The sequence below is a fragment of the Nestor notabilis genome, unplaced genomic scaffold, assembly GCF_000696875.1.
Source record: "Nestor notabilis isolate BGI_N333 unplaced genomic scaffold, ASM69687v1 scaffold153, whole genome shotgun sequence".
Taxonomy (NCBI): domain Eukaryota; kingdom Metazoa; phylum Chordata; class Aves; order Psittaciformes; family Psittacidae; genus Nestor; species Nestor notabilis.
Window position 1 is genome coordinate 80,999 of NW_009921307.1, and position 12,020 is coordinate 93,018.

General features: G+C 42.2%; 1 protein-coding gene across 1 annotated transcript in view; it reads right to left on the bottom strand.

Annotated features, from left to right (window-relative positions):
* Positions 1-12,020, bottom strand: part of SPNS2 (spinster homolog 2 (Drosophila)) — a 113,934-nt gene that overhangs the window by 13,183 nt on the left and 88,731 nt on the right. Inside the window, exons 8-9 of the mRNA XM_010011082.1 lie at positions 11,642-11,831; positions 6,025-6,090 (exon numbers count right to left, since the gene is read on the bottom strand). Of these exons, the coding sequence (XP_010009384.1) occupies positions 6,025-6,090; positions 11,642-11,831 (256 nt within the window). The remainder of the gene's footprint in view (positions 1-6,024; positions 6,091-11,641; positions 11,832-12,020) is intronic.

The following is a 12,020-nucleotide window of genomic DNA, read 5'->3' on the forward strand; positions in this document are numbered from 1 at the left end:
AAGAGTGTTGAGAAAATCCAGACTAGAAGAGAACTGATGCCTGTTTAGAATGATCATGCCTCCAAGCAGAGGCAATTACGAATGATGGGTAAAATTAGATTAAATGCTTTTCCTTAGGGTTTTACCATGTGCTTGCAGAATGACCTGCCAGTTCTTTCATTACTGGTTTGACAAAGCTGCAAACACACACTGCTAATGCACTTTGATGCCACATATTAAATGGGTACCCTGTTAAACTCCTGTTGTGCAACAGGCGAGGAAAAGATGATCAGAACCAGAGGAGTCACCTGGCTGCGGATGTTAGACACTGTCCTCCTTTGGCATCCAGGCGCTCAAAAGAGATTTGAAGGCTTACAGAAATCCCGAGGGGAAAATAAGGTCTAGACTTCATTAGAGACACAGAAAAGTACTGAAGGTCACACTGTGAAACAGCAGAAGAGCCACACAATTCATTACCATTCCCCAAAGATGCAGGGTAATGGGTGCAACCTGGATAGATTAGACAGAAGAAAATGAAAGTAAAGTAAAATCAAGAATGAGTTACTGTTGTTCTTCCCATCCGGCCCCAGCTCACACAGATGCAGTGGAGAAGTATATTGCAAGAGCTGTTTGAGAAGGGCATCTGAGAGGATAAAGGGAAATTCTACCTAATTCAAGAGTTCAGAGTTGTGAATATCTGTGAAACAGGATTTTAATCTTAAAATAGTTAAATTTCTATACAGTTTATGTTAACAAATCTGGAGAAGAAAGCTTGGTTCTACATTCTATCAATTTTCTTAGCAAAATAATAAAGGAAAAGGTAAATTTATTAAAAACTTACAATTTGCAGGGAGTGCTAGTGAATTGGTACCAGTTGGAGAAAGAAATCTGAATGACACCGGCATCATATATGTGTGTGCATATTTATACACATGAATACACACACATATATTAGCCATAATTCTGCACGTCTATCTGTATTAAGCAGACACACAGGTTTGCAAGTATGAATACAATCTGCAGCAAGATTTCAGTGTGCCTAGTTAAAGAAGTTATTGATGGTCGAAAGCACTGATTGGTTTGGCACTATAAAGTGCCAAAACTTAGTCAACTTAGTCTGGAATTCAAGTTACAAACACCTCCCTAACCCAAAAACAAGCAAGCAAATGAACATGAGATATTTCCTCCCCTTCTAAAAAGATACTGGAAACTATAAAAAGGCTGAAAACAGCATCTCCAAAACACAAAAAAATACCCACCCTATCCCTGCTTAAAAAGCGTTTTATTCTGATGGAGAGGAAGTAGTTGGTAGCAAACACTATCTACTGTTCTAGGAAGAGAGCAGTAAATTACAGCTCTCAGTGGGCATTTTGATACTAAAATAGACCTAAATTCAAATCATACATGGCCTGGTTTGAATATCCCACAGAATCTGGAGGTGGAAGAGCAGCAGCAGCTGAGGAGGAAGTCTATGGGATTGTCCTGGCTCATCTCTGACTCCAAGTTCAGGGGCAGACAGCACAGAGGATGAGCAGGGAGGCTGACCAAGCAGCTTTAGCAAACCTCTGTTCTGTAAACAGAGGTTTGGAAATGCCATGGTTTACTGCTGACATCCCCTTCCTGTAATGAAACGAGCAGAATGAGTTGGTCTGAAATAAGTTAACCAGGAAAGCCAAGGAGAGATCACTCTTCCATCGAAGGCCACATGCCGAAGAGGTAAGTTCTGTTTTTTACAGGACCTATAGGGACAAGACAATGGGAATGGCTTTGACCTGCCAAAGGGAAGACTGAGATGAGCTCTTACTCAGAAGCTCTTCCCTGTGAGGGTGTTGAGGCGCTGGCACAGGGTGCCCAGAGAAGCTGTGGCTGCCCCATCCCTGTCAGTGTTTGAGGCCAGGTTGGACACAGGGGCTTGGAGCAACCTGCTCTAGTGGAAGGTGTCCCTGCCCACGGCAGGGAGTTGGAACTGGATGACCTTTAAGGTCCTTTCCAACACAAACCATTTTAAGATGTTTATTTCTAAACTCTACTCTATAAAACACTTTTCTACCCTTTCTGCATCAGACAGTAACCTTCAGGACAATGCAAACTGGCCTCTTTCAGCACCAAAGGCAAAGAAAACACATGCTAATCCCAGTCAAGCCACTATCAGAGCCTGGAAACAGTCTGGGTGTCCTTGTTGTAGCCACTGTTCAGAAAAGGCAAAGGCTGTGGTCCAGAGAAACCAGCCTGAGAGAGACCCTTCACTCAAGCTAGGCAGATGCTGTCTACAAAGAAACTTTTAAAGGAAGTCAAAGGAGGCTGACCTGGTCTCCAAACCACAGCCCAGCGTGGAACAGCACACATCTACCTGCAAACCCTTGGCCCACATAAGAACTGAGAGACACAACTTGGCCTATTCTTCCCGGGTGTTTGAAGAAGTCTGTGAACGCTCACTCAAAGGCATCCCTCCCCCTGCCTTAAAATCCACACCACAGCACTCAGATTACTGGTGTGTGGAGGCACATGGAGAGAAGCAACAATGAGAACCTGTGGAAATGCCATTTATCTTTGGCTGTAAAAATAGGGCAGTATTTGACACTACATGAATAACCGTTGTTTATTTATAGGGAAAGTAATCAGGGAAAACTCAGCCCAAAAGAAGACTTTGACTCTACAGCATTAAAGCATCTCCTCCATGGCAGCTCCTGACCATTTAAAGAAGATACTTAGTCCATACACAAATATGCAGTCATTTTTCCATGACTGTCAGGACTTGCATAAGCTGGAGGATGGCAAAGACCCAAGATTATTGTGATCTGACTCTTACAAAGAAATGCCACCAAGGCTCTGCTCATCATCTTTAGTTTTGGGATGTGCTATGGAGGCAAAAAACCCCACTATTAGGACCAGATTCCACAAAGTCCCAAGCCCTCAGCATGCCTCAGAATGTTGCTGGCTGCACTGAAGCTCATTAATTACTACTGTTACAAGGCAGTTTTAATGCTACTTTGGGGTTCTGGTAATTTTAAGGCCAATTTGCAAAGATGGCAGATAAAATCTGTTTCATAATTAGCATGCTCCATAAGAAACATCCCCCCCTTCCCTAAGCACCATCTGAGCATGTGCCTGGGAGGAGATATGGAGAGTTGTACTCAGGGGAATAAGGCCTGTTTTGTACAAATTTGCATTTGGAACAAATACCAACCTTTTAAGATCTGAGGCAGTGCAGAACATTCTGCAGTGCTGACAGCTTATCAAACAGTCAGCACCTTCTCCTGCAGACAGTTTGAGGAGCTGCACACTGACCATTGCACTGGCAAGAACAGTAGATGCAATGGAAGCACAAAGGTAGGAAGAGCCAACAATTAATTGTGAAGATAATAAGCGATCATCCTTGCTTTGCCAAGGAAATTCAAGTTGCAAAACCTCTCAAGATGCTTACCAACTTGCCCATTAGGGTTCTTAAGCAGTCATGAGATCTGTAAATCTTGGGAGAGCTCTGATAAATCATTTGAGATGCAGTATCCAAAAAGCCTCACTTCTGGCATAACGCAGTAAGTAGGAGCAGTGTTCAGCCAGCACTGAGAGCTTTTTATCCATGAAAACAGCATAATATTTATGTATAGGATAAAAGTGTTGTTAAGCTTAGGCTAATAATGCTTTTAAACTCCTTACCAGCCTCAGGCAAAACCAGACACCCTTCTGATTACACCAAATAAATAGTAATCAGTATAAATTAATTTGCCAAACATTAAAAGTACATCTTGCTAAAGCATATCCACACCTTTCTCTGGCTAGGACTTCTTACAAAGCTGCCTGTCAAACATGGTTATAGCCCTGCCTCTCACCTATTGCCTGACTAAACATCCTCTCAAACCCCTTGTGTAACAGGAACGCACTTCAGACCATCTGTTTACAGGCTTGCACTGACCTAAGTGGATGTTTGCAAGTATTTATACAGCACTTTTACAGGTCTGCTCATGCTGATAATGCATTAAGCTGGGCATTATATATGACACTCAGTTCATTTTCCTAACAGACAAGCTTAAGTGTTAGCATCAGTTGCCAAAATCAAATTTTTAACATGGTTTTAGTTTCTTTCCCATGTTTTGGAAATTGGAACTAAGAGATTATTTCCAGTTATTTCCAATCTTCCAATTCTTTTGAACTAAAGCAACATAAATAACTGCATCCCTACAAAATGCAACTCTCTATAGGATGCTGGTGAGACAGATGGCAAACCCTATAAAAAGCTACAGGGTACTGAAGTCGCATTGAAATCAACACAGAAAATCTCAGTAATTAAAATGGGACAGTGATGGCATCCTTAGGACGGTTGGTTGAAAAATGCCTTTTGGGCTTAGCTTGAGACCATGTAGGTCAAGTTTCAGCTCTCTCTCTGGCACAGATCTTCTGGAGGACCTTGAGCACATCCAGTGGGTACCCTCCCTCCAGCTGTGCTATGTTGGCAGCAGAGATGACTTTGAGAGCCACTGCTGGAGGATTGCAGATGTGCTCCACGGCCAAGCCCTTACCTACTTCAGCCAATGCTTGTGAGGATATAAAAGACCTGCTATTTAAGCCCATCAGCTAATCCTGACCAGGGAGAGTTGGTAGAGCTCCTGGGAACATCACAGTCAAAGGTAGGATGTGACAAGAAGCTCTGGTAGGAGACAGGAACAAGCAACTACAACTATTGTACCACAAGTTCTTCCTCAACACAGCTGTCTGTAGACTGCACATCTATGTGTTGAGATACCACCTCATGAGCAGCCTTGAACTCAGCACAAGCTGCAAAACCCACCTAAGTACAGAGTAACCACCCATTCAGAGCTCTGTCACACTACAGCTGAACTGGTAGGAGGAACAAACCCTGGTAATTAAAAGCTATTTAATGCAACTCTAGTACACTGATGAACTTTGTTTCTCTGTGCTTTATTCACATCTGAGAGAAGCAGAATTAACAACCCGGTCTCCCAAAGTGTTCTCTGCACAAATGAGCTAGAGATTGAAAGTTCATCAGGCAATGCAGTTATGGCAACTACAGAGCTACCTTAAAACATAAGCACAAACTTGAACATGAATCATCAACAGAACTTAAGCAGAAGCTTGAAGTTCTCTGCTGAATCAATAAATCAACACCATTATCTTTGCATCCAGGAATACTGAGGCAGATTGTTTTCTCACTGATGTTTGCATAAGCAACAAATACAAGTCAAGGGAGTTTTCTGTTGATGCCAGACTGATTATATTTTTAGTTCTGTCAACAAGCTGTCAAAAGACCTTGGGCAAGTCCTGTAATGGTTCTGTGCCTTAGTTTCTTTCTTTTTCATACAATAAGCAACACCTCCTTCACAATGGGATTTCAACAGAGTCTGTTTGATAGGCTCCAGACTATTTCATATGAAAATCTAGCTGCTGAGGTCAGCTTGCTGATTTGAAAGACTTAAAAAGCTCTGTGGTGGAAAAAGAATGGAAAATGAAGGACATGGGGTAAAAAGTCCCTGACAGCTTCCTCTTGGACAAAGTGGACACAGTCAAAAAATTCTTTATACTTTCTTTTCCTCTCTCCTCTCCCAGAGGTGGTTTTCTATTGTGTATGTGTTGAATGGTAGGTTGGCTGGAGTTAAGCCAAAGAGAGAGGTAGATGCCTGCCTTTGTGGTCAGAGGAGGGAGGGAGGGAAGGATTTCCTATTGCAGAACAAAGCTGAGTTATTGATAACAAAATCCACTAATATGCTGACCATTAGGAAATGCTGGCCCATTCTTTGCATGTGGGGATTTGCACAAATACTTAGAATCTGGGGAAGCTATTCTAATTCAGTAACGCTGACCTTTCTGGACATCTTCTCTCCCTGGTGCTCAGAACTAAGGATAAGAAACAGCTTTTTTTTCTTTCTCTCTTTCACTGTCACTTTCCTTTTCAGCAAGTAAAAAGAAAATAAAAATAGGATAGGATGAAGAAGGCATTTGGAAGAAATGGTGAAGTTCAGGTTGTTCTTGCAAGCCAACAAACTGCTCTGGCCCCCAGAAGACAAAGATGCTGTTCCAGCGTACACTCACCATTAGTATGTCTGCTGTGATAGCCCAGTTTGAAAACAGAAGAGTTTCTCCGATAAAAATGCAAATCTGTTGTAACAAAACACACAAAAAGGAGAAGATTTATTCACTTGACATTCAAAGGAAAAGTAACCTGTCACAAACTTTCCTTTGTTGCTTATTTGTCTCAAACCTACACAATATATTTGTTACTGTTGTGGTTTATCCTGAATATTAGAAAACCATAGACTTTGTCAGAGCTCTAGAGGGTTGGCCTGCAACTTCCTTAGTGTAAACTGTTATGATCTATAGAGCAGCTAAACAAAAACCTGACACATTTGCTTACAGAAGAACATGAGAAGCCAACGAGAGGAGACAGCCCCAGGCTTCCATACTTCCATCATTCTGTTCCAAAAAAACAGTTAGAAGGCCACAACCCCCCCCCTCAAACACAGTCATTTACATCACGACAAATCAAGTTATGTGTTTGGCTCCGTAGCAAACCACATGAGGTTCACCACCCAATAAGTATGAGATCCCTTCCCTCCTGATAGTACGTTGCTGTCCTTTTCGAGGGGGACATAGGTCTAGGCACTATAACGACTCAAGTAGTTCATTAATAATATCTATGCACAATCAAGACAGGACCTAAATATGGGTTTTGCAACATCAGTGTCTTACAGTGAAATGTAACTCTTGAGTCTGTGGAGATGGAGGAGGAACTGCAAGAATGGCAGCTATGACACTGCGTGACCACCAAAACTGTCTTTCCCACACACCAGCTGAGATTGCTTAAACCCCTCAGACCATCATGTCACTGCCAGGAATAGTTTGGTCTATTTAGTAGGTCTTATGTATTGACCTACAAAAAGCTTCCTCTATTTGTTTCTAAAACTGTCTTTGTTTCCCATACATTCTCCCTCTCTATCCCCTCTTTTTGTGACTGGATCTGCTTCCTCCATGATGGTGTATGAGCCAGTCATCACAGCCCAGCTGGTCAGATAGGAAATCTCCTCTTCCCATTTTCCCACTGCCCACTGGTCTGCCTTGAACTTGGCTCTCACTGGAAATGACAACTGCCAAGCTAAGAAACACAGTTCCAATGCATCAAGATGCTGACAGGAGTTGAAACCACGTGTCACGTAGCAAGGGCATATCAGAGCCTCGGGTGGGCTCTCAGGACCTGCTCTGAAATCCATCCTACTACAACTTTGCAGCTCCTATTGCTGGGGTTCTGTGGCTGGATAGATTAAATTGAGCTTAGGAAAGATGTAATCACACTTCTGAATGCAGCGACATGCCCTGCCTGTTCCTACAGTGCTGCAAACAGGCAACTGCATGCCTTAAGGTTATATGAATTACATACACGTAAGACACATGAATTGTTACACACAGTGAGTAGAACTTGCTCCCTTCTGCAGGGATTCAGCACAAGTCCTGTAAATAAATCATTGGAATGCTACCTGCTTCAGAGCACACCAGTTTAGAATTGTGGAATGTGTGTTTCACCCGACACGCTTCCATGGCACACGATTAATGTGTGGGTACTGGTAAAAGGAAAAGAGGAGCAAAACGAAGATCAAAAAGTAGGACAAAAGATACATTTTTAAAAGTCTGTCCTTCAGCTGCTAATGGGAATTGATACAAATGAGTTCATCTGCTGCAAAGGGCATTTGAGGATACGTGGCACTTCTGCTGATGAGAGACCCTAGGGATCCTTACTGCAAATAGGGCAGCCTCCAGAACAGATCCGTAGCTCCTGAAATGGTCACAGCTTTGACTCCTCACGCACTTTTAGAAGCCTTATTTTACACTGAGATTTCAGCTCTCCAGATACCTCCTCTTCCAAATCCAGCTGTGTTGTATAATATCTCACCGTCTCCATTATGTGTCCAGTCGCTCATCTGTGATGAGCTGACAGAAGTTATTACCCCCTCAAGTCTTCCTGACTATGTGATCAGTTAGCAAATTCTAATTCCTCCAAATGATAAAGTAGGTTTCAGAGGGGTCACACCAGCAGCCTTCATAGCAAGATCTAAGCAGGTTATAAACTTCCATGGCTATTTGCAAAGTGCTTATCTGTCTACATCTTCAATATTTGTATTTCTCTCTGAAATGGTACGTAAGACACCCACATGTGCTCTTGAATTTGAGGCAAGTCTAACTCCACCTCAGTGCTGGACAATATCAATGCCTCAGAGGAACGTAAGTCGCCAACACCATGTCAACAGAAAGTCCCCGGAGTTGAGACTGAGATGCAGTGAAAGTTCTATGGCAAGGCTTTACCCTGGGATTTGCTGTTACTGCAAGATCATAAAGTGTCTTTGAGGAATTGAAACAGATGCTGAAATTGAGGTACAACAGGAACTTGGAACAGTGTCAAAAGGAAGGGAAAGCAAAGCACCTCTCTCCAGTCATTTGGAGATTTAAGCTAGTGTAAAATCTGCTATTGAAATATCTGAGTAGTGTGATACAGTGATGCCATACAGCTAACGGGTTTCAAGAGACAGGTTTGAAAACCAACATTTCAAAGAGTACACACTTCAGAAAGACTGGGACCTAAAGATATGCAAATTGCTGTTGTAAAGAGCTGAACTACAACACACTAATCCACATGCTGCATGGGAAACAGAGTAAGAACTGACTGCACTATACAGCCAAGCACGACAGCAAAAGAGAGAAATACAAGTGTCTGGGCAGATCAGTGATACAGAATGCTGTTTTATTCCATGTTTCCAGCCATTTCTATCACTGCCAGTAATGTACTGGATGAGTATAAAAAGACTGGATAGAAAATAGAAGTCCGTCTACCTGCTCCAGGTAGGAGTGGCTGCTGCAGAACTGGAATAACAGCTGCCCTCAGGGACCAAACCCACCTGCAAGACAGGACTGAGTTGGGGAGAAGCACTCGTGTTCAAGGGAGGAAGAGAGCAGGCAGTTGACAAAAACTCTCAACTGTTAAGCAGGGAGGGAGATGGTGACCTGGTGGCCACCACAGCTCAGTGTGAGAACACACCATTTCACGGGGACCCATCTAAATGCTTGGAAGTGATAATTTTAAGGCTTTGAGCCAGTGAGGGGTCCAAACCCAATAAACCTTCAATTTTAGCATGGTGTGATTAATGACAGAAGTCTAAGGACAGTCACAAGACAGAAGGCCTGCAAATCCCACCATGTGGAACAGACCTGAACATTGCTCTTGCCTTTCACAGTCATACAGAACTCAAGGATTCTGTTTCAGGATGAAAGCCAGGACACAGCTGTCAAGTAGACTGAGATGAGAAACCCCTTAAGTTTTACTGTATTCTTTCCAGAACAAGGTATGATCATGGATTTTGAGCTAAGGAAGGTAATCCAGCCCATTATATACTATCCTCCATATCTAGATGTTCCAGAATCAGAGAACAGTCTCCTTCATTTTGGACCAATAAGAATTAAAATAGAGTAATGAAAAACTGCTACACCATGCAACCTTGCAAGTCTCCTAGTAAAATACAAGGGACTTAAACATTCTGGAAGTCTATAAGTTTGGAATAGCATTGAATGACATGGAAAAACAAGAGCTTGCATTTGAAACGTGCCTTGAAAAGTCAGTTCAACTGATACATAGCACCACCAGGATAATACCTGCTGTTATGAGACATCAGTAACTCCAACATAGACCTGTTTTCACAGCTGGGTTAGTACCTGTAACACTAAACAGCAACAGGTGTTGTGTCATTGTTTTTTGCTTATATTATAGTGGATGGCTCGGTCACAGATCATCTAACTCCAGGTTATTTAGAAACATTAATGATCTAAGCTACTCTGACCCTTTGTAATTCAAGAATCCTCAGTTTTGCAGAGGCAAACCAAAGTTAGATGTCTTGTCTACTGTCATGTGTAGAATCCATAAATAGAGTTCAGAGCTCTGATTTCCCAGTTGGCACACTAATGAGACTCTTAATCTCCTTTCTGTGCAGCAGACTTCCAGCAGCAGAGAGAGCACATTTAGAGCTACAAAGAGGCCATGTTACCTGCAACAAATAATGTTTCAGCCTAACAGCATCAGCGAACAGTCTTATGTTCCTCATACCTCCTCTATATGCAGCTGTAACTTCCTTTGCAAATCACTAACTCTTTATTAGATTTACTGCTCATGGATAACAAAATAAATTGTTTCTAAGATTGGTTAATAATACGATCTATATTTATATATTTGAACAATGCAGAATAGTCACATGGCTATTAAAATAAGAAAAAAAAGATGAAAATAAGACAATCACTTGTGTTGCAAAATTTTTGAGAACAGTATTTCCAGCTTAGAAAGGGTGGATATTCTGCATAAAGAGACTAAACAGCACAAATGAACATGTCCATCATGAGGTCTGAGAAAGGAGAAAATCACAGGTTTGTCTGCACAGAGGTGGAGGGATGTGACAGGTCTCTGCCCTTAGAGATGACTGACAATGAAAGGAGGGCTAATGCTTCCCCAGCCAGTAAGACACTCTTGCAGATTGTCTGAGGTGATAATTTTTCTGCTGAATCAAAGGTTAGTCTTGCACCATGCCACAAACCAGAGGACAGAATCTCCTTCTGACATTTTCAAGGTAGCCAGAGTAGGCATTTGTATTGGTTCTGTCTTAATGTTTTTAAACTCTCAGTCTTTCTTCTTGTGTTGCCCCATGACAGCTATTGAAATACTCAGAAAATAACCATGTCTAGGCTAGCGCTAGAAATACAGAGAAACAAGGATCCACAGTAGATGGGTTGGTTACATGTGAATGAATTCTCCTTGCTGGGTGGTGTGTCCAGCTTGTGTAGAAAACAAGGGTGGGCTTTCAGAAATTATCCTACTACTCCAACCATCTCATGCTTTCCTTCAAAAACTCCTCCCAGGTCCCAGGCTTCTCTCTATTACATTTAAGGGGAACCTGGAACCTGTTCAGTGTACTGAGTTTCTACTCTACTGAAAGCAAGCTTCTAGCCTGAGGCTAGATCATTATACTTGAGGTTTTCCTTTTCCCTTCAGTCCATTTGTCTGGATCTATCAGATGTCTTTTTACATACTTTGATTAAAAACACTCGATCTGCATCTGTGAAGCTCCAAGTATTGTGAGTTCCTGGGCTATGGACTAGGACTTTCAGGTGCCATGGTAATACAGATAGCAACAAACTGAAATTACATGGTAATTAATATTGGTCTGCAGCAAGCTAGTTATGGAAATTAATGGTACTTATAGGTAGCCAAAAGCATGCCCACAGACAAATTATACTGTAATTATAATTTTGTACCAGACCAGCTACTATACCCTCATCGTAAGTGAAGCAGACAATTTTCCTGTACCAAAACATTAGGCAAGAGCAATAGAGGGGTGGATAGAGGGATAGATAGGACAATCCAAAGGCAGGGAACTGTAGGTTTCCATGCATGCACTAAAACCCCAGCTCTGACTCTGATGACAGGTAGCAAGCAGGGATAAGCAGTTGAGATACCATTTTTCTTCCAGGCACATCTAGATAGCACCAAAATTCCAAGGGGCAAAACGAAGGACATTCAGAAGGGAAAAAACAAGACCTGCAAGGGACAAAGCACAGAGTCTTCTAAGGAGTTCTGTAGAGAGAGTGAGTGAGACTGGCATATGGAAAGGATTATACTTACATAGGCTCCCACAATGCTGCTCTTGGCAGCCACGAAGATCAGACAGATGAAGATGGCTGATCCTAGCATGCCAACAGCACAGACAAGAGGATCAGCTCGCTGGGTTTTTAACCGGCACCATTTGGTTGCCCCTGCCCCTGTGATTACACCCAGGAACCCAGTGAAGCATGTGATTGCGCCGAAGATCAAGCTATTGAAAACAGAAAAACAAGAGAGACAGTTGGGGGTTATTTTTTGAGTTTTTTCCCCAAAATGGGCATGATCTTTGAACAAATTATTAGGGTAAAGTGACGAATGGAAATCTGCACATTGGCTTTGTGAATTTAAACTGAAACAAATGAGATCCCCTGCTGAGTGCTTGTGAGTTTAGCACTCTTTC